Here is a 26,174-nt window from a genome sequence, read left to right as displayed (position 1 = left end):
AGAATCTTGAGCTTCATAATTTAACTCGCCTGGCCCTCCCCTTTTTCCCGTCCCTCGCAGAATACTCCATAAAATTGGCAGAGGACTGCAAAAGATAAAGCTCCCTCTTACCTTTTTTGGCTGTAGAAGTACCCTCTTCCCTTTCCGACTCATTGCCTTTATTGGCAGCCATCAATAACCCGATAGTCTCCTCAAACTTTCCTTCTTCTCCGTCACAAGAAAGACCGACTTCCTTGCAGGCCTTAGTGATAAAGACCCTCTCCTGCTCCTCCAGCGACTCCTCAGGACAAGAATTTGGGACAAAAGACTCCTGGGTGGTAGAAACCTCTACTGCAGAAGGATCCCTACCCCCACTATCAATCGGTGTCACTCTTAACTCCGGTTCCTTGCTCAGCAAACCCAACACAGAACCACCCAGGGACTGATCAGCTGGATTGCTTCCCATTAAATCCTCCCTCCCGGACTCCTCACAGCCATCGATAGCGAGCCCAGGGAGCACCCACTCGCCAGGCATCTTTCCCAAAATCCCTGTAGCAGGGACACACGAACCCCCCTTAGGGGAACACTGAACAGCATGACTAAGAGGAGCAGGATCCATTGGTAGAGAAACGCCGTTGGCCTCCTTGTCGCCGGGCATCGAACTAGTAACGGAGCTTACCAAAATACCGGCCGAAGACACCCTAATGTCAGGCTCCTTCCCCAAAATCCCCAAATCAGGCGTGCTCGACACTCTCCTCGGCAAGCTCTGAACAGAAAGGTCAGTCCCGGGCAGAGGAAGAGCATCAGTAACGAAGGGAGTGACCTGAACCTTCGCCGGAAGCCCCACGACAGAAACGCACAGACCCGGCGTCAACGTAGCCTGACCAGAGCTGCCCACCAACGGAGCGTCACCCTGACTAACAACCTTCGCCGGAATCAACCTCGCCGACTCCTTTCCAGTCTCTCCTACCTTCATCGGCGCCTCAGCCGTGATCACAGGAACGCTCGGCATAGGAGGGACAAGGCCGTCCCTGGCGTCGGACATCGACCTAGGCGCAGAAGTTACCGGAAGACCGACAGAACCCACCGGAGAACTTGGACCACCCGCCACGAGCTCCGGCACACCCACCTGCTTCGACCCTGCGCCCGAGCCCTCCCCTAACACCAAAGGCCTCGTCACACCCTCCATAAAAGAACAGTCTTGCACTGCCAGGGTCTCACTCGCCGGGCCCGGCCCAATACCAAATACCCGAGTGGGCCTTGCAAGCTTCTTCCTAAAATACTTCTGCACCGGTTGAGGAGGCTGCTTCTGAACCAGCTTGGACCACCCACCCTGTAACGACATGGGCTGGGCCATCACCAATTCAGACTTATCCCCTCTAACCGAAACCCCTTCCCGAAGCCCATCAAACTTAGAAGGACGGCTCCTGCCCTCAATATTTTTAATAGCTAAGTCAAGCCTATTCAAACCCACGTCGACCTCACCTCTCAGTCTGCACAACAACTCCCTAGCATTAATGAGCTCAACTTCAACACGTAAGAAATCCTGCTCGTCGTGGCAACCATCCCTCTCCTGACCCTTCACGTGATCAGCAACAAATATCGAGGCTGACTGTCTCGCCGAAGAGTACCGACTGCTCACCGGAGAATTGCCTCTGCTCACCGGCATCCTGCTGACCTCTCCTGCCATTCCCCCTACCTCTGGGTTGCAGTTTCCCGCCACAGCAGTCAGATGGTTCTTCATAGTTCCCTCCTCACAACCGTCGACAGGCCTCGCCGGAGCTTGCGACCCCAGCCCTCGCTTGCCGGACATATGAAAATGATTGTCCATCTCTACCGAAGCCTCTTTCAGCCTCCTTGGAACCTTTGCTATCGGCTCTGGAAAGGAGTTGAAGCAATCCTCTGCCGGTTGCACCGAAACACCCAATGCCTCCACATAACTTCTCCTTTCCACCCCCTCCTTGGCCTTCTTACCTTCCTTTGCCTCCCTGATTTCACAGAAGAAATCCTTTGCCCGACGCACCTCCGATATAAAACGTTTCCACCCTTGACCATATCGGCCTTCTGGGATGATGATCGAGCCGCTCCTTTGCCTTCCATCAAATTCTTCTATTGTCAAAAATCGCCCATGTCTATTGGAGCATTTCTGCGCGATAATCCGTGGATACCCTGCCCTGGATTGATCCCAAAATACTTCAGATGTTTCTACTGCCACCAACTCCCCCACTATACGCCCCAGCCATACTAATTCATCCCTCTTCAGGAAGATCACCTTCTTTTTCCTGCTGCTTGTTTCAAAAATCCTCGCCCCTGAGGCCCCTTCCTTAATCAACAATTCGAAATCTTTTGACTCCACAAACCACCTTCTCGAGACAGCCATGACACTAACAAGCTACTAAAGACTAACACCACTACAGTTCTCACGCGCCACCCACGCACCTAAGCACAGGCGGGGGTGGAAGAGAGAGAAGAGAGAAAAAATTTACGAATGGTCCTTGCAGATGCTATTGAGATATCATAGCATTTGGAAAATTGACACCATTTAGTAATCGTCGGAGCCACAATCTCTCACATATGCAGCCTTTAAATGCTTCTCGTGCGAAAATGCATCGATTTAGGGATGAGGACAGTGTTTCGGAGTCAAATTCCGAAGATAGCTTTGAAAGTGCGCTCTCCCTTGCAGAAAGGAGAATCCACCATTCAGCTGTTGATTCTTGTTATGGATGTGATATAATGGATGAATCAACAAGCAGTGATGATGACATTTTGTGTGAGTCAGACCTACAATTAAGAAGGCCTTTCCTAAATGACTCTAAATCCATTGGATCATTGCATGCAGACCACGAGAAACAAATTGAAAATGCTGAATTAGCTTTGGGGAACAGTTCTACATCAAGAAGGCAATCTTGCAAAGGAAAAGAGCCTGATAGGTCTTGGGAAAGAACCAATTTCAACCAGTTCCGCAGAGTTCCAAGAGCATTCTGGCCCTTTTGGGTATACCGTATGTATGACTCCTATTGCCTTGCTGAAAGGGCTGCAGGTAGTTTTTCTTTGTTTTGTTCATGCCCCTACGATCTTTACGCCAGTTAATAAGTTTAATTTTTTTTACTTCAATCATGATTAATATTGTAACTCAAGGTTCATTATGAAAATACGATTAGTTCATCCATTTTAATAGCATAGGATATGTGTTTGTTACCATTCTTGTTGTCAATTGTTACCTGTAATTAAGTTAAAGGACATTTAATGTGGTTGACTTTTTGGCCATTTATACGGGTCTGAGGTTTACTTGACAGGAGGTAAATACACGAAGTGATCTTGCTTTGGAGGGGTTCCCCGTCATAAAAAAAAGAAATGGTTGACTTTTGATCCCTCTACAAAGCATGTAAAAGTCTCTAAATGTTGTTATCTTGTCCATAGAATATATATGAAGATTTTTTAATCCATGAAAAGAGAGAAATCTGCAAAATGCTCTTGAACTGTATGGGACCAACCTTGTTTATCTTAGATGAGTGAGAATACTTCCTTATGGGGGGAAAAAAAATCTTTTATTTCAGGGTATCTTCCCTTCGTTGCTTGTTTCAGACGGAAAATTTCAGTGTCTAAAAAAGTATTCAGATATTGTGAAATAGAGGTTCTTCCTGTTTGCACTGTCGTAAGGCCAATACTTTTGAACCTTGTTTTCTTTTAATCTCACTTATGATACTAACGTTTCTGCACTGACATCTTGCAGATTTGTGGAAAAAGATAGTTGGGGCACCCAGCATGGATGGTCTTATTAGGAGGCCCGATCTTTTGTCATTTTATGTTGCCAGTAAAATCCCTGTTTCAGTATCTACAAGGCAGGAGCTTCTGGAGATTGATGGGATTTCATATAGATTGCGAAGGGAAATTGAGTTGCTTGAGAGCGTCAATCTTATTCAATGTAAACACTGTCAGGTAATTAATATATTAGCTTTGTTTAAACCTCTCTCCTCTCTCCTCTCTGTGTCTCTGTGTTTGTGTCTGCTGTTGCTAAATGGATATGCAGTGACTCAATGCGATTAGGTCCATTCTTCCCTTTTTCTCTGATGCAGACTGTAATCGCCAGGCGGAGTGATATGTTGGTCATGTCTACTGAAGGTCCTCTTGGTGCTTATGTGAACCCACACGGTTATGTACATGAGATAATGACTCTCTACAAAGCAAATGGCTTAGCACTACGGGGGCGACCGCAATTAGAATACAGCTGGTTCCCTGGGTATGGGATTATCCTCTATCCTCTTCTCTCCCTGTGAATGTTTAAAAAATATATACTTCTGCAATTTTACCTTAGCTAAGTTTAGTGACTGTGTGCTAACGCTAATGAAAAGTGTTCCTGGAACCTTGGATGCAAGCAGGGAACTGATGGGTTGCATGTATTGACACATATTGCCCACCATTTTTGCTTTCTTTTTGTCCCTGTATCTATATGTACACAATGATATAGATGTTGGTCAGCCGGATTTGGATTTTAGTTGCAGGGACAATGTTTATAATATCTGAGCCCTTCAACTGGTTTATTGTTTTAGAGTAATGCTAGATACTATAATTCTATTCAACATTCATCTACCAATGTTGATGTGACACTCCCAACTAATTATTGGATTAATCATTTTTAACTGAAAAAAAAATCTAATGATTGGTTGAGAGTGTCATGTCAACATTGTTGGATGAATGTTGGTTAGAATTATAGTATCTAGCATTCACACCCCACCCTCTCCGGCCCCAAACCACCTGTCTGATTTCTATATTAAAGGACATTATTGATGGCATTTCAGTGTCTCCTTAGAGCTGTAACCAATCACAACAGTCATATTGTGTCTCGAAATATTAGTATGAAGTACCATTTAGCCATAGAAGGATAACATGTCATCTTATAGCTCTTTATTAGCATTATCATTTTCCTCCTGGTTGAATAATTAGTTTCAGGAGGATGTGGGAGAATACATTGGTACAATTGGCAAGTGCAAAGAGATTGTAAAGATGGTCTTTGGCACTTTTGCATTCTTTACCTTGAGAACTTAATTGCTAAATTTTACATGGGTTTACCCGGTGAGAATACTCGGAGAAAGAAATCGGTTACTGAGATTTATATATTGTTTACATCTGGAACTAATGTGAAAACTAACAGAGCAAGAAATGCATGATAATAGGAAAATGAAACATAAGTTGTTATCATGGAATTGTCTGCGATTGTCATGTTGAGATGCAAAATTGAGAAATTTGGGCATTTTATGCAGGTATGCATGGACAATCACAAAGTGTGCCACTTGTGAAACCCAAATGGGGTGGCGATTTACAGCCACTAACAAGAAGTTGAAGCCCAGATCGTTTTGGGGCATTAGGAGTTCCCAAGTTGCAGATGACATGCAGTAACACACTGAAATGTTTAGGTGCTTCTCTGAATTTTCCAGTCACTATGTAATGAGATTAGTGTGTATATGGCTTCGTCTGTCTATCTTGCTATTGATTCCTATGATAGCATCTTACAGTGTATCTACTATAATGAGTTTTTTTATCTAACATAAATGGGAAAGGTAGAATTTAGTTCTCAAGTAAAAATTATGGCTTTTGCATTGACAGAAAAAAACAAAAAAGTTTTTAAATTATGTGTTTATTATATGTTGTTAGCTTGTTATGGGTTATGAGACTGTTTGTTAGTGTAAGAAGTTGAGAACATCTCCATTTGCATATCCGGGAATGGACCATCCGACCATGTATGGTAACTGTAAACATAGGGTTTGAGCTATTATAAATAAGTCCAATTACCAGATTAATGTGAGGCATTTAGAACTTTAGACTCAAATTTATCTTTTTTTCTTTCTTTCTTGGAGGCAAAGCTGTACTCAACCTCAGCTATTTTCTTGTTACAGAATCGTGCATCAACACAAATTCGTAGCTTTCATTCCAAATTCTTTAGGGAACTTTCACTTACTCCCATGAAATGTTGTACATTTTGCAAAGACTTCTTCATAGTTAAAAAATTCTTACTTTGGTATATCAATTTTTTGATTTTTTTCAATTACCCCTTTCGTTAGGATTTTTCGTTAAATCCTAATGGAAGGGTGTGAAATTTTTAGAATGTCCTCATATATTTTACAAAAATAATAAAAATTCTCATTGGTCATTGGGTCACCAAGGTGACCTGCGGTGGGGTCTTTGTTGGGTCACCAAGATGACCCGCCAGAGTGACTCATTGTGGATAAACTTTTTTTCCTTTTTTTTTTTTGGTCAAAAAATAATAATAATATTTTATTTATAATTAAGGGTAAATTTAAAGTTTTAAAAAATTTTAAGGGTATAAAAGTTATTTTACCTCTTATACCGTCTAATTTAACCTCAATCTCTAAGAGAGAGGTAATTGAACAAAAAAAAAAATCAAATGATCGATACATTGAAGTTAGAGTTTTTAACTTTGAGAGATCTTTGCCAAAAAACATAATATAATCCTAATGAATCTTTCCCATATTTGAAATCTTGAATATTGTTCATTTGAAAAGATTGACAATCGTGAGTCAAGTAAAACTTGTTTATTTTCAAGAAATGAGATAACAAAATATCAATCATCCTGATACCATTACCACTACTGACTACTTCCCAACTACAGGACTAAAGGCAAACCAATAATTGGAAACTCAAAAGAAAAAAAAAAAAAAAAACTCAGATTGGTGCAAACTACAAAATGGAGGGAATTCTAGCGGTAGCTTCGGTAGATTGGGCTGTACATGCAACTCTCTGCATACTTAACAAGATCCTTGGGACGAGGGAGACGAGAAGCAAGACCTGTAAATCATCAATTAAATTATATATTAATATTAAAAAAAGGCAGGGATCCTTTTGTATCAGCTGATGATATCAGAAAGAAACTCTCACCAAGTTCATATGCCTTAGCAGCGACTTTAGCAGCAATGTGGGCTGATATCTTTCTGATATTAGAGAATGGTGGATAAATCAGTCCCTTATCAAAGTTTTCCTGTGTGGTTTGTGCAGCCAAAGCTTCGGCTGTTGCAAGAGGGGAAAAAGATTTAAGTAGTTGATAATCCATGAATCATTTGGATAAAACAAATGAAAAAGAATAGAAAGAAAAGAAAATTAAGAAGCATGTATGCCTCCATATAACATTGATGTTAATGTACTTACAGGCTGCCAAAAGCATGTCATCATGCACTCGGATTGTGCCAGAGATGATCAAACCCAAACCAAAACCAGGAAAGATGTAAGCATTGTTGGCCTGAATGAAAGGATTAACAAGTAAGCGAATAATATCCTCAAAAATTTCAGGTAAAGAAAGTCAGTTACGATAATATAATATTGTTTAAGACCTGGCCGGGCACAAAAACTTTCCCATTATACTCAACAGGGTCAAAAGGGCTTCCACTGGCAAAGATTGTTCGACCCTACACATTGATAGAGGACAAGGGTGGAGAGGGTTAAAAAGAGTTATGCTAGTTCATTTACCCTTAACATTCTGCTGTCAGAAGCAAGAAATGAAGAGTTTGAATTAAAAATCTAAGAAAAAGAAATAGAAGTTTACCTCACTCCATGTGTAAGCTTCTTCAGTTGTACATTCAGACTGTGAAGTTGGGTTGGAGAGAGCAAGAATGAGAGGTTTCTACAAGCCAATAATCACCAATGTCAATCTCAAACTCTTCCTGTTACAATATTGTGTGTGTGTATATATATATATATATATATATATATAGAGAGAGAGAGAGAGAGAGAGAGAGAGAACCTTATTCAAAGATGCCATGGTCTCAACCACCTCCTTTGTAAAAGTCTTTCCAACTCCAGATCGATGATCCTATCAGCACCGTTGGCTTGATCGCCTGATAGATTGGCAGAATAATGTAATTCAACAGGAAAAATCCTATAATAGTATTCTTTTATTTTTTATTTTTATTTTTAAAAAAAGCATTCTTATGAAAATTTTCACACCTTGACAGCACCTAAGAGTCCCTTAACAGGTTCATGCTCATGAGCCCAAGGCTGCTTAGAATGTTGAAGTGACTCCCTACGGGAGCTAACAATCAATCCCTGGAAAAAGTTAACACAACTGTTACATGCGATTAAGAGGAAAGGGGGAAAGCAAAAAGAATAGGAAAAGCTATTTTTCCTTGCAAGCATGGAATTCAGATCAGGTTTCTATTACCTTTGAGTCTACAAGCCAAATCTTCTTGCGGGTTTCTTCCACTGGAGCTTTTGTCTGTGAAGAAAATAAAAGGTAGACACAGATGCTTCGGTGAAGACAATGAAAAACACATAGATGGAGAAATTAATACCTGATTTGACATCTCAAGTGCTATAAGCTCCGCTATACCAGTTCCAGCCTTCAATAGACAGGGGACAACAGTGAGAAAGAGCAGCCTATCAGATAGTTCATATATGAAAGCTGGCATCCATATATGCATATATCTATATACATTAGCAGAACCAGGGAAGCAATAAAAGGTAAGCATGGCCTCAAGTCACAAGTTACTTGAAATGAGATGGAGACTAAAGTAGATGTATCAAAGTGTAGAAAAAATGTATTATTACTTTCAAATTGTCCTTAATTTGAGCAGTGCAAGAAAAACAAACAGACAAAAAGAATGAAAAAAAGAAGAAGAATAGACTCCAAAGGCAAATGGTGTTTGAGCCTCAATTCTCCAGCACCCAGGAATAAGAAAGTGTTGTCTGCTAAGGTTCCACCAACTAATTTCAGGGCTGCAATAATCCCCGCCAATACCACAGATGCTGTACCCTGAATCAAATGAAAGAAGAGAAAAATTTACCAAAGTGAAAACAAAATGGCTAATGGTCAAAAAGTTTTTGAAGGCGTTACCTGTATATCATCATTAAAGACAAGATGAGTTGAGCGATATCGTGCCAGCAGCTCGAATGCGTTATGGTTAGCAAAATCCTCAAACTGAGGGGGAAAAAAGGTAAAATATTGAAAATACAATACAGCCATATGAACAAAACTCAGAAGTTCAAAATGATATGGACCTGTACTAGAACTTTCTCCCCATAGTTCTGTTTAACTGCACACAAGAACTCATCTAGAAGCTCTGCATATTCCTAAATAAAACGAGTGAAAAACCAGATCAATGAATTTACATATTTAATAATAGTTATACAAATTCCAGTCAACTGAAAAAAGGGAGAAGACAAGAATATCATAAAACCTGCCCGGTTGCCCTCTTATGCCTAAGCCCAATGTAAAACTCATCCTTCAAAACCTGCTCATTGTTTGTGCCAACGTCAATGGCTACATGCAAGCACTGTAGACAATAAATACAGATTGTATGTTATTGGTAATAGTGAAGGGTTCTATTACTTACTAAAAAAAGGCTCTATCACTTCATCAAGCTCTCGATAGATAACTAATATCGGTCAACTTGCAAGTCATAAAACTTTCAAGTCCTCACAAGAGGAATTTATCATATTGCACCATCAGACAAAGTATGGCTGCAACCTACCAAGCTGGACAAATTTTACAAAAAGACAAACAAATTTATGATAAAAGAATTTGCATTGTTGGGATCCAAGTGAAATTCAGGAAAGAAAATTGAAATTATGCAATTAATTCAATCGTTATTTGCAATATTTTTGCCACAATTAATTCAATTGCAAATCATTATACTTCAAAGGATATATTTTCTTAGAATTGATTAAACATCAACTTTTACTCCACTCATCATTGTATTAATAAGTTCTTGTCATGATTCTCACAATACTATAACTAAACATCTATGATAAGAATGATTAGAACTATTACCTAGAAAATCCAGCTGTAACGTAGGAGAAACAAAGAGATGGAAATCCGGACAGCAACTTAAACAGTGCTTGATGCGAACCTCAATCGACACGCTTTGAGACCCAACAAACAATATTGGAAATTAACCCAAGAAAGCTAAAAATCAGATTTTTAGATAGAAAACCCCGACCTAACGTTTATAAATGAAACGTGAACCAAAGGTATAAAAAGTAACAACCTTCGACCCAACGTTTATAAACGAAACGCGAACCGAAGGTATAAAGTTTGAACGCCACAAGGAAGAATCCTTGATAAGTTCACAAGTTCTCTGAAGAACTAATAGAAGAAGCAAACCTCACTTTTTGTATTTTCATTCATGATGTCCATTACAATGAGTGCATGCTATTTATAAAGCATGGCTGAAAATATGACTACCTACTTGCTATGGAAAGGAAATTAAATTGGTTCCAACATTGGAAAGTAAATAAAGTAAAAAAGGACTAACTAATAAAAGCCTAAAATTAAGGTTGATTTGGTCTGAAATTTGCAGCTCCTCCATGCCAAAAATAGACTGAGATTGGCAATTAAATCACGCCTAAGGAAGGTCTTGAAATAGGTAAGTCAATCAACCAACTAATTTGCATGTAATTTGGCAAGTCAATCATCCAATTAATTGGTATGTAATTGGATAGTCAATCAGCCATAATCAACCATTGATCCATGCCATTGCTAAGGAAATTTTGTGCAATCTGCTCGATGAATAGCTTGGATCAAATTTATTACGCCTTCATCTCCCTTTGGGCCAAGCTTGGAATGCCCCATTTTAGAATCAGCCCAAATCTGTTGAATCAGCCCATTAAGTGCTTCTTTGATCTTCTTGGATCTTGCTCTTGTAATAGACCCAACTGGAACATGCAATGGATTCTTTAATGATGCTTGTTGATTCTCATTAGTGCTAAAATCAGTTTTCTTGATGCAAATGTGGGAGAAAACTTGGATAAATCATATCCTGGATGCAGCCTTACAGTATATGTTTGTAGACTTTTTAAGTTTTTGCTTGGAGGAATAGAGAAATAAGAGGGAAAGAGAGAAAAGAGATAGCTGAATGTAAGGAGTATTGGCTGTAATTTGATGGTTGAATGTTTTAGTGCTTTAGTGGAATGTTGGCCAGCTTTGTTAGGAAGTAGGCTTCCACTTTCATGACTTTCTAGCTCTCCTTGAGTCTTTTTCATCCCTTTAAAACACCCCTCTACTAAAGCTACGAAAATTATGGGAAGAGAGAAGAAAAACTGAATTGATATCCGCCATCGATTGCCTGACTTAAGATAGGAAATGGCTTACGCACCACTAAGGAAAAGAAATGATAATCTAATAGACCACTATACTTAAAGCAAAGGGGACTATCATGATTATGTTTTCCACCTAAGAGATGCATAATCATGATTGTGCATCACATCTTCAACATAATTTAAGGGAAGATAACAAAAGCAATACCTACCCATGTAATAAAACTAATGTAAAAAAAAAAAATAACAATCCTAAAATTAAATTTACCTTAGAAGGTAGCTTCAAGTTGCACTCTAAATGCAGGTATAATTACAACAGACTGTGTGTTTGAAGAACAATAATCAGTGAGTGCATGGGACAGCTATATGTGCATGTTAATTTGAAATAGTTGGATGCCACCATAGAATTTTAGAAAGTTCAAGAAATGGCAATATTTTTAATTAGTTTATATAAAGCCAGCAAGCAATACAGTAATTGTTAATATAAAACTTTAAGGTGCTACTCATCACTTTATGTTATAGTCCTATATATGATGTGTATCATGATCAGTCCTTCTCTTTTCACCTTTCTAGATACGTGTCCCATAATATGATTTGACAAGGCAAGCACTGAAGAACATGCTTAATAGGAAAATGGTGCCTAGTGTTCCCTGTCATCAGCAATAACATCAAGTTAAAAATTAACATGAACCTAAACCTTTACAACAAATTATGTGTATTTTAAAACTATCCGCCCCCCTCAAACATACAAACCCGGAATAGCACTGGTTCTATCTAGACAGCAAAATCAAGGGAAAAGTTAGGAAGCTAAAGAAGGAAAATGGAGCAAAGTGAGAAATCAATTACATTTAGCAAGCAGAGATAGAAGGCCATTGTGAACAACGAAAGAACAAACAGGTTGGCAAGGAAAACACAAGCATAATTCCTCTGGATAACAATCTGGTGAATGTCCAGCTGATGAGGCCTTTACAGCCTTCATGCATGTATGTCTATAGTGGATTAACAAGTTGGATTTTAGTCATTTTGAAGCCAATGCTGACAAGCATATGTCTCATATAGTCCAATCACAGGATGTACCTGCACACAACTATCCTAGCATAATGCCAACAAATGAACAAACAAAGAAAAGAATGATACTGTATCAGAAAACAAGTTTCTCAAACCAGAAAGAAAATGATTGCATGGAAAATGTGTTAAAAGTAAACACCAGAGGCTATGGTAAACGATTAAAAGAAAGAGGAGCACATACTTGGTAGAATAATTATTTCCTATAGCATCCAAGTATGGAACCGGCTGCAAGAAAAGCAAAGCAGGGGATAAACAAACTGCACTTGCTGCTGACAAACATGCCAGTTTCAAAGTGCCAGCCATTAGCACGCCAATATCGCCTGGCATTGTCATCAGGACGAGCAGCTTTTATCTTCAAATATAGCTTACTCATCCATAACAAGTACAGCATTTTCAAGATGGCCTATGTTGCAAAGTCCGTTGATGACATACTCATAAACTTCCATATCTGAATAATAACCAGAGTCTTGCATATCGTCCCATACATTTAACAACATTCCACATTTACCAAACCTAGAAAGCCACATAAGGAATAGCTTATAAGCACTAAGTGATATTCTACATCCAACTTTTCTTGCTCTATTGTAAATCATCATGGCAGCATTGGGCAGACCATATCTGCATAAAGGTTCGATGAAAGAAGTTATACTCCCTGTACTGGGAACAATCCCACGACCTAACATCTCATCAAACATTTCAGGTGCATCTGCCACTTTCCGGGCCTTAAGGAAAGCAGCAATAAATTAGGTAAAAGTAAAAATATGTGGGTCACATTTATTACTCAACATGCCTTTTTTTTTTTTTGATAAGTTATTACTCAACATGCTCTTATAGTACTTCACAGATTCATCAAAGTTTCCAACAGATATAAAGTTAGATATCATTACATTGTAAGCTCCAGTGTCTGGCACACAACCTTTCTCTCTCATGCCCTCAAAAACCTGAACAGCATCATCAATCCGACAAGCCCTTCCTAAACCCTGTATAAGAAAACCTAAACCCTGTATAAGAAAACAGAAAGTCAAGCAATCCGGACTAAACCCATCTGCTAATATTGCTTCTGACAAACTTTCGATTCCGCTAATTCTACCAAATTTCGACCACCTACCGATGATATTATACGTCATAATATCAAATGGTATCTTCCCTTCAATTGAATTCAAAAATGAATTTGTAGCAGCAACATGGGATCGCAGACAGAGACATTTTAAAAGCACATTTAAAGACTGTCACATTTAAATCCAAACTCATCTAGGTTCCCAAAAATTCCTACTGCTTTCAACACGTGATGAGCGCTAACAAAGCTGTCCAACACAATCAATGGCGTCTCCAAATCAAGGCTAATGCCTTCAGTCCTCATCTCACACAACATTTCCATAATAAATGTCAAGAATTTTCTTCTTCTTAGCGCTTTTATAATCACATGGTAACTACAAATGTCCCTGGGTATCACCAGCTGCTCAATCTCCCATTTGAAAAAAATAACCATTGCTTTGCCATCTAAGTTCCCCTGTTCATTACTTTAGCAACAACATCAAGGCAGTAGGAGAGAAGAATATCCAGATATTACATATGATCTAGTCGTCGCGTCAAAACCTTCAATTGTTTTTTAAAAAAAACTTTGTTTTGCAGAAAAAAATGAGTTTTTTTTGGAAAACCCATTATGTTCCTCAACGAATAGCTATTCCTCTTATTTTTTAGAGAAATAAGTATTCCTCTTTGTAGGAGCCAAACAAATGAATAACTATTTAATAAGAATAGTCAATCAATTCGAAAGGTCTATTCCACATACCAAACATGCCATAATTTTTTCTCAATCAGTTAAAATAGAATTTAATGATTTCTATATCTATTTGGATGCAAAACTTTCTTAGAAATTATAAAAATTAAATGAGAAGTAAGACATACCTTTTTATATACATAATCCGGATCCGTCTGTTCATGGGGATACAATGTCAGGATAATCCCTTCTCCTTCTTCTACTAGAAAATTAAATGAATCAACATCAATCCATTTACTGAATATGATAAATGGTCCATACCATGCTTGCGGTCACAACACAGATGCCAACATTATCAAAGGATCAAAATCCAGTTATGTACCTATTTTTGGAATGTCCCAATGATTGGTTAAATCTGTAATGACCAGCAACATGACAATTAGTAATGAAAAACTCAAAATACGGAGGCCTCCTTTCTCTTTGTGGTTGCTTGGGCATTTTACAAACACCTATGATCTTGTTGTGCAAACCCAACAAGAATAGCAACATTCAGCAAAATCCAACGCCAACATTTAGACAAAAAAAAAACAAAAAATAGATAATTACGTGTTTCTGGGAAGAAGAGAGCAGCTCGTTATTCTCCCATTATGGGTGATAGATGAATCTCCCATCAATATGCAAAAAAGAAATGATGTGCAATAAACAAACCTTTGGATTTATTTCTTGAAACTTGACTTGCATCTAAACAAAACTCACATTCAATGATTCTCTTCTTCTGGTTCATAGATAAACCTCCCATCAATCTTAATGAAAGGGATGCGGGCTATTTTGAACCATTCTTGTCCTTGATCCTTCTTGCATAGCTCTTTAAGTAGAGGACAATAGAAGATACAAAGTTGCAGGAGCAAGGGAGGGAGGCCATCCTCTGGAAAAGATGTGAGATTTATGCACCTTTCGATCCACAATTCTTCAAGAGAGGTAAGGAATTGAAAGTCTTTGGAAGACAGGTATTTCAGGATCGGGAAGTGTTTAATTTTGAGGCTAGTTAGAGAGGAAGGCATTATCATCCCTGAAAGCGACACTAGATGTGAGGAACCACCATCAATTTCAAGTTGTTTAAGAGAGGAAAGCTTGTGCAATTCTAGCTCAAAAAAGGGCTCATTAAATGCCATATCATGGATAGAAAGAAATGTTAGGTTGGTGGGAAAAGCTACAATGCCTAGGCAGCCTTGTATTTTCAATCGCTGAAGAGAGGTGACGTTGTGTATGCAATTCGGCAGAGCTTGCATTTTCTTACACTTGAAAATCGTAAGTTCTCTCAGGTTGGCAGGGAGTAACCCTCCGTCCAGGAAGGAAACAAGATTTGGACATCCCCAAATATAAATTTGATCTAGATGGTTGAGGTTGTGCATGCCCATGGGTAAGGATTTAAGGTTTTCACAACTCCAAATATCAATTAATTCAAGAGATGAGTTGTGATGGAAGCTCTTTGCTATCGACTCCAACTTCTCACAATCCCAAATTTTGAGGTCTTTAAGTGTTGCAGGTAATTCTCCACTTGATGTTAAGGATTTGAGGGATGGACAAGAACTAATATCCAAGTACTCAAGAAGAGATATGTTGCTACCGCAACTATTGATATCATCCACCAAAATCAGCATGTTCTTGCAACTCCATATCTTTAGCCACTTAAGAATTGGAGGTAGTTGCCCTATTGCAAAGTGCATCAATGAAGGACAATAACCAATACAAATCTCCTGAAGATGCGCGCTGTTGTACATCATTGCATTGGGTAAAGATTCCAGGACCTTGCAATTTTCAATCTTGATTTCTCTCAGTTTGGATGGAACTTCCACGTCTTTTGCCACCAAAGAAACCAGTTTGGAACAATCACGAATCTTCAAAACGCCAAGACATGGGAGATGTTGTAGTAATCCCACATCATTTGACCAGAAATTCGTCAGCTCCTCACAATGTGCAATCGTTAAATCTTTCACGTTTGTTTGTTAGTATAGGGATTTAGCCATGCGAATGAATGCAGCACAGGTCTTAGAACCTTGCCTCAAGGTCTGTAGCTGACGCCTCAATTGAGTGATATGGGAACGGGATGGAGATGCATAGCGAGTGGCCAATGTTGACCATACTTGTGCTGATGTTTTGCAGCTATAATCTGGGCAGTCACAGTTGCAATAAACCAGCTGAGAATGCACTGGTCTTTCTTCTCCCAAAGAGTGTATTCTGGATTCAAGACTTCAGGTAGTGTCTTGTCGGAGGGTGCGGGAATGAACTTTGGTGGGCATGGCTCGGAGCCATCAACAATTCCCATCAAACCATTGGTCTTTAGGATGGGTTCGAACTAAAATACCCATCCTAGATAATTACTATCATCCAATTTTGATTGACAAAGGTGTGCAATATTGGGCATAGAGAAAGCAAGAGCAGAGGAGCTTGATTCGGCCATGGAGGAGTAAGAACAAAAATATATAGAGAAGGTGTTAACCGAGAGGCTCTAATACCATGAAAGAAAGCAAAAAAAAACTTGTTTTTGGGCGGAATAATCTCTGCTGCTTTCTCATTGAGCTTAAATAGAAAAGAGTTACAATTGTAGTTGATCACATCAAGCTAACAAGCTAATCTTGATGTGATAAGATAATAAACTAAGAGGGTTAATACAAAAGGGAGACTAATTACAAAAGAGAATTATCCGTAAGAGATTTGGTAGAATTGATCTGGTTGTATTTAATAACAATACCATAAGTATGAGTTTCTGTAGAATTAGATAACTCATAAAAGGGAGGCTCGTTTGCAATCATGTCTAGACGGGATTGTAGACGAGAGCAACCAGAGAGGCTCGTCCAGACGAGAGGATCACTGGGAGTCACAGAGGGGCTCGTTTGCAATCTCGTCCAGACGAGATTGCAGACGCACGATATGCTGCTGCTCTTCCTTAACAGAAACCTGGTGACTGGGTTTTTTTTACTAGGTTAATTACAAAATGGTCACTTATGAAAAAAGATTGATGGAATGGCTGAAGGACACAGAACAAGTTAGTGGGCTGAAATTGTTAGATTGGAAACATTACTAACAATATACAAGGTGAATATAGAGAATTAATATGTCCAAATCGGCTGCTGTTAAAGCTACATCGCAGAAGGGATAAGAATTTCTTTTTGAAGATGCATCGGGTTGCCTTTGTTTTTGTTATTTTGCTTTTGCTCTTTTTTGTTGGTGGTTACAACAATACTAGTGGTAGTAAGATGATTTCCTTTATCTAGTATTGTGCACTCTGTTTGAAACATCTTGTATCCACTAGAAATTGTTTAAGAAAACTTGTGTTTTAGATGTTCATTATTTGTCAAGATTCTTCTCCTTATGGATTTGTCTTATTTTGTTATGTTTTAATTAAAATTTCTGAGATTTGCCAAGATTCTTCTCCTCACTCGAGTTTCCTAAGTGAAATATTTTATCATTTTACTGAATGGTCCGAGTAAATTTTGCATTTGTGTTATCATAATCAATGTATAATCTAGAGATTAAAGGCTGTGCTTTTGTGAATGTCGAAACCCAAAATTTGAACCCATGTCTTTACAGCCACCATAAGGCTCATATGAGCCACTACAAAACATGACTTATGGTCAGGGAGACTAAGCTTTTGTTAAGGCTCTTCCCTTAAAGACACAAACACAAAAAGCAACTTCAATCTTAATGCTATAGCTTAATATACGCAAGTGGCTAGATTGGAACCCTTTGTCATTCTCACTAAATCTAGTTCTCATTGAATTGAAATTCTATGTACCAACTTACAAAAAAACACAAAGAAATTCTAGGTACCCAAGAGGAATTCTGGATATACATATTTTGCTTTGTGCCTTTGACCACAAAATCTCATACTTCAATCATATATAGAAATGGAACCCAAATGTCTGCATCGGTCACACAGAGAGATCCATAACATCGAGATTTTTGATGAATAGATCCATAAGAGATTACATAAATGTTTGCATCTTCAACTATTACATTACTCCATAACATAGAGATCAAATTCAAACAGAAACACAAATTATGCCAACATCAGAGGAATGACTTTAAAAATACACAACAAATTAGTAATTATGGTTACTTGATCTCTCAACATGGAATTAATGACATGCATCAGAAGACGGATACTTGAGAGCTCAACACCAGTAATAGCACTGTTTCTTGCTATGCGTCACCGGTGGTGGAACTGTTCTGTTGTGTCTGAGAGAGAAAGAGAGAAAATGTTGGGTAATGACAAGCAATAAGTAAAGACCAAACTTTCTAGGCAGCCAAACAAGTGCAAAACTACGACAATACAAAAGCCTAAGCCTCAGATTAAAACAATTTCATAGAGACTACACTCTCATAGTATATTTAAAACCATCACAAGCACATGCATATTTCTTTGCGGAATTCGTAATATAAAACAACAAAAACGAAAATCATGATAAATAAATAGCAAGCAAAGAAATGAAATTGAAATTTTAATCTAAGGCGTGAGATATCAAACTCAAGAGAAAGAGAAACAGACAGAGTAATTTAGCAAAACTATTGATAAAAGCTACCCAAAAATTTCCCCCATCAAGGATCTTGGCTTGTTGAACTTCTTCTTGGGAGTTGAGGTGCAGCGCTCTTCCCCTATTCTTCACTTATCACAGCAACAGTACATTGCTAACATTCTTACTCGGACAAACATGCAGTTAGCTAAACCCATTTCCTCCCCAATGTCGGCAGAATCACCTCTCAGCAAATTTGATGGCACTTCCATGTCCGATCCCATCCTATTCCGAAGCACGGTTGGTGCTTTGCACTATCTCTCCCTCACTCGCCTGGACATAGCTTTTGCTGTGAACAAAGTGTCCCAATTCTCTCATGCTCGTGTACATTGGACTGCCATTAAGAGGATTCTCATATATCTGAAGCACACCATCTCTTATGCTCTTCTCATTAGACCTAGCTCCTCCGCTCAACTGGTTGCCTTTTCCGGTGCCGACCAGGTAGGATGCCCTAATGACAAAAAATCCACCTCTGGCTACTACACATTTCTTGGCTGTACTCTCTTATATTAGACAGCCAAGAAACAACCTACTGTGTCTCATTCCAATACGGAGTCTGAATACCAGGCCTTAGCCAATGCCACTGCAGAGTTGATTTGGATTCAATCCTTGCTCAAAGAACTTGGGATCTTTCTCTCGGCAGCACCCATTCTCTATTGTGATAATATTGGTGCCACATATTTAACTTTAAATCCTGCCTATCATGCCCGCACAAAACACATTGAAATTGATTATCATTTTGTGCGGGATCGGGTTGCTAAAAAGACTCTTCTTGTTAAATTTCTCTTTAGCAAAGATCAATTGACTGACATTCTTACTAAGCCTTTGGTCTCTACCCGTTTTGCTCACCTTCGTACCAATATTAACGTTTGTTCTCAACCGTTAGGATTGAGGGGGAGTATTGAATTGAATTCTTTAGCTACATGAAAGGTCAAAGCTCCAGCTCAAGTTACACCACCATACCGAGTCAGGTCTACAGACACCATACCAAATCAAATCACCATACCTCCTCTTCTCTAAGTTTCTTGTTTTTTTGGTTCTTGTAAGAAACTGCTTTCATTGTTTGTACTTTTATATTCATTCATTGTAGTCCGTACATACTTTATGATAAATAGAACAGAGGACCAAGTCCTCATGCAGCAATTACAAACATATCACAGTGTTTTTATTTTAATTCGTGTGTAATTGTCTTACTTATCAAAAAAAAAAATTGTCTTACTTTATTTGCCGCAATTGTGACCATTTTTGCACAACATAACAGATAAGGGGAAATGAGAAAATGCTGGTAATCGCTAGTAAATGAGGGAATGGATTGAAACCTGCTTCACATCCCGACAATGATCACATCGTACTGGCAATGGCGGTGGAGTTTCGAGGATTTCCTTGGGAAATTTGGCTCGAACATTAACTACAAATTCCTCTTGCATGTTCGTTAAAATTATTTTGCCAATGCTGTTCCGATTTATTATGGGAATTTCCTTCAGCTTGTGGCAGCATCGGATTTCCAATTCTTCCAAATTCTGCATTGCTCCTTGCTCCATTGTCCATGTCTCCAATTCCTTGAGCATCCAGAGCTTCAAACTTTTTAGTGATTGGAAGCCGCCATTCGGGTACACCATTTCCTTCCCATTGTAGGAATCGGCCAATAGCTGAAGGACAGAAAGCTTTGGCAGCCTCGCAAGGATTGGCATGGGATCTTTTTCCAGCTTTGATACGGACAAAGTAAGAACTTTAATACTTTGAGGAAAGTACTCACTATGTAGCTCCGGTAAGTTTCCAAGCAAATACAGGTTGGTGAGATTCTTTAGGCTTGATAGAGGCTTTAATTCAAGCTTTGAAGGTCGACCATCCTCGTCCTTGGATCTTAACCTCAGAGATTCAAGCCCTTCGAGGTGTGCAATCCACGCATTTAATTTGTCAACGGAGTCATGATCTAAATGAAATGTTAGACCCAATTTCCTGAGATTGATTGATCTATCCAAACCATTCTCCACTGGACTATTGTTGTCCACAAATAATCCCCACAGCGTCTGGAGCTTAGTAAGAGAAATATTGTTGCGATTTTCCATGTCAAGGCGTATTTCATTAAGACACAAATGCCGCAGGTCTTCCATCTTCCAAATAGAATTGGGTAGAGAGCTGATATAGGTGTGCTTCACATCCAAGGTTTCAAGGTAGCGCAGCTCACTAACAGAGTGGGGAATCGTATCCAAGAAGGTCCATCTTAAACCCAAGTACCTTAAGAGATAGAGTTGCCCCAGATTTTGGGGCAATGTAGGTTTGTAAACACGTTCTAGATCAAGCACCTTGAGCAATCCAAAGCCTCGATGACCAATGACTTCACTGAGAAAGTTTCCTATTCCCACCACGGGCGTATCTTTCTTTTGAATGTTGAAGGACAAGTAAGAGCGCAGATGTTGCATGTGCGAGTATTTACGGGAATAGTTTTTGATGTCACAATGATCAGCAACACTGCGAACACCAAACTTGGGAGATGCATCACTACTTTCGTCATCTGGCGCAGTTGGGTGGATGTGGAGAAGGCCAAATATATCTTCAGCTTTTGACAAGCAGAAATCATATAGGATGCCAGTCATACGGCATGTTTTGGCACTCCGATCTTTTCTCCTTTTTACTATTTCAATCAACCCTTTGTTTTTAAAATTTGTCAGAATCCCTTGAGCAATTTCCTCCGGATTCCGATTATCAGTTACAATTAGCCCTTCTGCAAGCCATAAACGCAATAACCTTCTCACTGGAATTTCGTATCCTTTTGGGAAAAGCCCAAAATAAAGCAGGCAAGGCCTCGACCCGGAAAGCTGCTCACTATTCATCAAGGCGAAGATTTTTGAGTCCCAGTGCTCAAGAACTGCCAACCATTCTTCGTAGCACTTTTTTGTGGACAGAAAACGACCAAGCACCAGGATTGCCGAAGGTATGCCTTCGCATTTCGCAAGAACTTTTCTTTTGAGCTTATCTATATCAGAGGACTCAACATTATCTGGTAATAAGCGTACCTTTTTCAAGAACAAATGCCATGCGTCCTCGTCCTGTAACGGCTGGAGCTCATAACATAAACTTTGATATCCATCCATAAAGCCCTTGATGAGGCATTCGTTCTCAGAAGTCGTTGTCATTGTCATTATCACCCTGCTCCTGCTACCATCACCTACGTCTGATAAGGCAGAACCTGGTCTAGTCTTGAAAAGATTTGGGTTTTGCACATTATCGACCACTATCAGCCACCGTTTCTTATGCAAAATCTCACAGATCTTCTTTTCCATTGATTCTCTTTCGGTAGATTCCATATCAACCACCATTGAATCTTCAGTAATCTTCTGCAAAATGCTCCGGAGATTGGATACATGGTCGTCAGAGGCAGAAACCCATGCGCGAAATTCAAAATGACGCTCAATCTCGCGACTCTTATATATTTTCGTTGCAAGTGTAGTCTGGCCGGAGCCAGATTGGCCTGAGATTAAGATGAACCCAAGATTTGGGCAGGAATTAGTGTCAGTTAGCCAGGTCACCATCTTTCCCTTCTCCTCTTCCGAGCCAATGACGTCTGATTCTTCACGTGGATGGCTTTGTCTGCTCACACCTAATTCGTCAATAGCATGATTAATCTCGGATACGATCTTCTTCATCTCACTTGCAAAGTCTACTCTAGCCTTCAAATTCAATATCTGACGAAGGATGAAAATGTACCTCCGACCGAAGCCCATTCTCCTTTCATGCATTCTTCGCGGGACAACCGTTTCAGCAAAATCCTCCATCTTGTAAACAGCAGCAAGAAGATTTTCCAACAACTTCTCAACTTCACCATTGATGAGGAAATATTTATTCCGCTCTAGATCTTTTCTTATGGTCTCCGCTACCTGAATTATCGCCCTGTCGATAATGTACGATTCTCCATAGGACCGGGCTTTGAGTTGCAGTATGACTGCAGAGACGACTTCCACAACGTCCAGAAAATCCATTGAGAGGCGCAATGAGGAAGGAATAGTTTCATGTGATATAGAGATGAAAATGAATTTTGATTTTTTTTAAAAAAAAATATTCAAGAAAGTAGGGGTGTCAACCCGGTCCGGTTTTCCGATTTTTGGCCAAAACCGGAACCGGAACCGGAACCGGGGTACCCCGGTTACCGGCCGGTTCCGGTTTTACCCGATTCGGTAACCGGTTTTTGAAAAAAATTAGTGTTTGGGGCTTATTTTAGGTATTGGGCCTAAAATAAGCCCATTATTTTTTTTCATAAGTTAGCTCATTTAAGAAAAAGCTATTAATCTTTTTGTCTAAATTAAAGAGGCTTTATTGTGATTGTTTCAAATAATTAAAAAATAAACCTAAAGAAGCCTAAAAATCTTAAAAAAATCAATGTTTTTGCCTATATGAGCTTTAGAAATAAAAATTCAAATTTTTTAAAATACCCTAAAAATCATTTTTAAACCTTCAAAACCAGAAAAGTGAGAAACCTAATTGCCTAAGGTCCTAAACGCTGCATAAAAGACAAAGAATTAAAATATATATATATATATATAAAATATTATTTAATAAAATAAGATCCGGTTCCGGTTTTTACTAGGTGCCATGGGTTGAATTTTTTTTTTTTTGTAGCGGAATCAGGCAGGAGGTCACAGGAGTTTAGGAGTTCAGGTTTTTCTATTAACACTACGAAGATTATATGATATATAAATATATATATATATTGATTTTTTCTTTAGAAGAATTGCAAAAAAAAAGGGTTTTCAAATGCCAGGACTTCTCTGTGGTTTGGGTCCGAAGAATCATGGCCGGAGCTTCCATTTCAGCAAAAAAAAGAAATAATAATAAAATAAAACTTTCTTACTTTTTTATATAATATTGATTACTTTTATTTTTTAATAAAATATTTACTATAATTTTTTTTTTAAAAAAAATTAATATAAAAAATCTAATGTATACCATATTATTAAATTACAAACCAAAAATCATAATCCTAGTCTATTGTCAAACCAATCCTAAATATTAAATAACTTAAATGCTCTGATAAGACGTATATGGTGGGGTTGAGTATTTAGGAGGAGCAGGTGGGCAAGATAGCCATGTTTAGGGAAGTCCCGTGGCTATGGCTGGAATAGATGCTTATTAGGCCCTGGTCACCAAACATTTCACGATAAGCAATAAAAAAATAATTTTTATCTTTTTTTACCAAATCAAGAATATTATAAAAAAATAAAAAAAAAAAAAAAAAAAAAAGGGGTGGGAAATGGCAGAGGGTGTCCCACGATACCTCCAGCCAAAATGGGTGTGGGACCACCCATTTTAAACAAAAAGAAATTTCAGGCTTTCCTGTATTTGATCTGGGGGTGTTTCCAGACTTCACCAAGTGATGGATAAGAAGTGTAGTGTAAGAATACCCTTAGCCCCAAAAAAAAAAGACGGTGCCTTTGGGGGTGGCCGGACCACCCCCAAGGGGCTGGGGGTGGTTTCGACCACCCCATACGGCCAATTGTTATGTTTTTTTGAGCTTTAACATCAAAAGCTATCCGTGAGGTATTCTCAATTCATTGTAAGTTTCTTTAACATTTAATAATCTTATTATCTATTTTGTTAATTAACATTCTAACATATGCTTAGAAATTTTTAGTGTTTTAAGAATCATATTATAACATTTGCATATTATAATTCATGTGAGATTTATATGAACTAGAATGTTATCATACTAATGCTATGAATATGATGTCTTATAATTTTATATGCCTGAAGCATATAAAAACTGAGTACCTTTCGGTAAAGGATTCATTTACCTTGTGGAATAATTTAAGGGAGAGATACGAGCACCAGAAGACAGTTATCCTCCCAAAAGCTCGTTATGATTGGATGCACCCGAGGTTGCAAGATTTCAAGAGTGTTAGTGACTGTAACTCTGAACTCTTTAAAATCAGCTCACAATTAAAATTGTGTGGAGAAAAAGTCACTGATATGGATATATTAGAAAAAACATATACCAAATTTCATGCCTCGAATGTGCTCCTGCGGCAGCAATATCGAGAGCGTAATTTCATAAGATATTCTGAACTGATATCTTGTCTTCTAGTGGCTGAGCAAAACAACGAGCTATTAATGAAAAATCATCAATCTCGTCCAATAGGTTCTACACCATTTCCTGAAGCAAATGGAACCTCATTTCATGGTAATATAGGAAACCATGGTCGTAGATGTAGACGTGGTAGAAAAAAAATTATAGAGGTCAAAGGAAACATATTCATAATTCTTGCAAAATAAATACTTCATACTACCAGAAGTGGAACCACACTAAGGCAAAATAAAATGAAAATAAAGGTTTACAGAATAAACCTATAAAGAACTATGAAGATAAATGTTACAAGTGTGGTATGAAAGGACATTGGTCACATACCTGTCGTACGCCTAAACATCTAATAGACCTATATCAAGCCTCCATAAAAGAAAAGGGGATTGAAATGAATTTTGCTAATCACAGTGATCCTGAAGATTCTCCAGTTTTTCTTGATACTCTAAATGGAGATGGTAACACTCATCTTGATGTTTCTGATTTCTTTGTAGACTCTAACACAAATACTGATATTTTGATTGATGATGAATATGTTGTTGTGCCAAATACTACATAAATTAATAGATAATATTTGATACGTTTTACTCGCAAGTGCACAAAATTAAACGATAGTATAGTGCAGCAAGTACGAGGTCGATCCCATGAGGATTGTTGATTTTATTTAGAAGTGATTAAAATATCAACTTGTCACTGCATTGATATTGTGAAAAAGAAATAAAAAGATATAAAGATAAAGTAAAGGTAAAGGTAGGCTTTGATATCTACCACTAATCATATTAAGATAATATAACAATATGCCAATGATCCAATCATATTATGAGTACTTAATGGTTGCCAATCTAAGGGCATGAGTGTCTACTCTTTAAGCTATTGATTTCCCTAGGCAACGAATTAGGTATGGGTGTTTATTCTAATTATTTTATTTCTTAAAGTATTTAGCATGGGTGTTTACTAAGTTGTTTTTAAAAAAAACATAAATCTGTGAAAATCGACAAACACATGAGGTTTAGGGCATGAGTATTTAATCCCGGTTCCCCATGTTGATTAACCCAAGAATCCGGTGTGGATATCTTTTGTTACTCTTATTAAACCCAGGACGCGGTCATCCAAATTGATTTAATTAACTAATTCATACCACATGCATATAATGGCCAGTCACATATATATGAGGAATTCAATAAAACATGAATTAATCAAGTTAAACAACACAATATGATTATCACAAAGGCGCCAATATTGAAATATTAAATAAACATAATTAGGATTTTAATTTAGCCCTCCTTAAGAGTTAGTTAAGTATAATAAAAATAAAAGAAAAGAAAAATGAAAAGAAAGAACCGAAAACCGTTCCTAGAAGTAGCCTCCAATTCCTCTCCCCAAAGTTGTCTCCTTGAAATTCTCTTTTAAATTGTGAGGCTTAGAGGTCTATTTATAGGGTTTAGGAGAGTCCGAGAAACCCTAGTAATCCTAGTAATTTCGGAGATTTAAGTCCAAGTCCAATTAGGATAAAGAAAACCTAAGTTCAAATCGGAATAGGATTCGCCCAGAATTGCGGTCCTAACTTGCGGCGTGATTTTGGCATTGCGGCACTCCAAATTAGGAAAATACTATTTCACAATGATTTATAGAATTTTAAGTTATCTTTCCAATGCTACTTGAATCACCTCAATCTAATATTTGAGCTAAAAGTTATGATCAAAATACCGAGAGGTAT

The 26,174-nt window shown here is 38.3% G+C and overlaps 4 protein-coding genes, 1 non-coding gene and 1 pseudogene across 5 annotated transcripts in view; 1 reads left to right on the top strand and 5 right to left on the bottom strand.

Moving 5' to 3' along the window:
* LOC132190050 (uncharacterized) overlaps window positions 1-5,484 on the top strand; it is a 10,471-nt gene extending 4,987 nt beyond the window's left edge. Inside the window, exons 8-11 of the mRNA XM_059604931.1 lie at window positions 2,502-3,019; window positions 3,713-3,918; window positions 4,056-4,219; window positions 5,241-5,484. Of these exons, the coding sequence (XP_059460914.1) occupies window positions 2,502-3,019; window positions 3,713-3,918; window positions 4,056-4,219; window positions 5,241-5,376 (1,024 nt within the window). The 3' untranslated portion in view covers window positions 5,377-5,484. The remainder of the gene's footprint in view (window positions 1-2,501; window positions 3,020-3,712; window positions 3,919-4,055; window positions 4,220-5,240) is intronic.
* A 976-nt stretch (window positions 5,485-6,460) lies between these two features.
* Window positions 6,461-8,539, bottom strand: LOC132190464 (NADP-dependent malic enzyme-like; annotated as a pseudogene).
* LOC132190466 (NADP-dependent malic enzyme-like) lies at window positions 8,504-14,388 on the bottom strand. Its single transcript, XM_059605465.1, has 6 exons — window positions 14,193-14,388; window positions 13,999-14,072; window positions 9,165-9,218; window positions 8,986-9,057; window positions 8,822-8,905; window positions 8,504-8,740 (listed from the first exon to the last, which is right to left on the bottom strand). Exons 1-6 carry the CDS (start codon window positions 14,242-14,244, stop codon window positions 8,549-8,551), a joined length of 528 nt encoding a protein of 175 aa, XP_059461448.1. The 5' UTR covers window positions 14,245-14,388; the 3' UTR covers window positions 8,504-8,548.
* A 180-nt stretch (window positions 14,389-14,568) lies between these two features.
* LOC132190909 (putative disease resistance protein At3g14460) lies at window positions 14,569-16,136 on the bottom strand. Its single transcript, XM_059605932.1, has 2 exons — window positions 15,950-16,136; window positions 14,569-15,800 (listed from the first exon to the last, which is right to left on the bottom strand). The coding sequence occupies exons 1-2, from the start codon at window positions 16,134-16,136 to the stop codon at window positions 14,569-14,571; spliced, it is 1,419 nt and encodes a 472-aa protein (XP_059461915.1).
* A 1,549-nt stretch (window positions 16,137-17,685) lies between these two features.
* LOC132190908 (probable disease resistance protein At1g58602) lies at window positions 17,686-22,364 on the bottom strand. The gene is made up of 2 exons (XM_059605931.1): window positions 19,704-22,364; window positions 17,686-18,049 (listed from the first exon to the last, which is right to left on the bottom strand). The coding sequence occupies exons 1-2, from the start codon at window positions 22,362-22,364 to the stop codon at window positions 18,014-18,016; spliced, it is 2,697 nt and encodes an 898-aa protein (XP_059461914.1). The 3' UTR covers window positions 17,686-18,013.
* Window positions 18,151-18,224, bottom strand: LOC132191167 (small nucleolar RNA Z267). The gene has a single exon (XR_009441198.1). It is a non-coding gene; the product is annotated as a small nucleolar RNA Z267 (small nucleolar RNA).
* Window positions 22,365-26,174: the final 3,810 nt, after the last annotated feature.

Source organism: Corylus avellana, chromosome ca8 (genome assembly GCF_901000735.1).
Source record: "Corylus avellana chromosome ca8, CavTom2PMs-1.0".
NCBI classification, from domain to species: domain Eukaryota; kingdom Viridiplantae; phylum Streptophyta; class Magnoliopsida; order Fagales; family Betulaceae; genus Corylus; species Corylus avellana.
The sequence above is the reverse complement of the archived record's forward strand: the minus strand, read 5'-3'. Positions and strand labels throughout refer to the sequence as shown.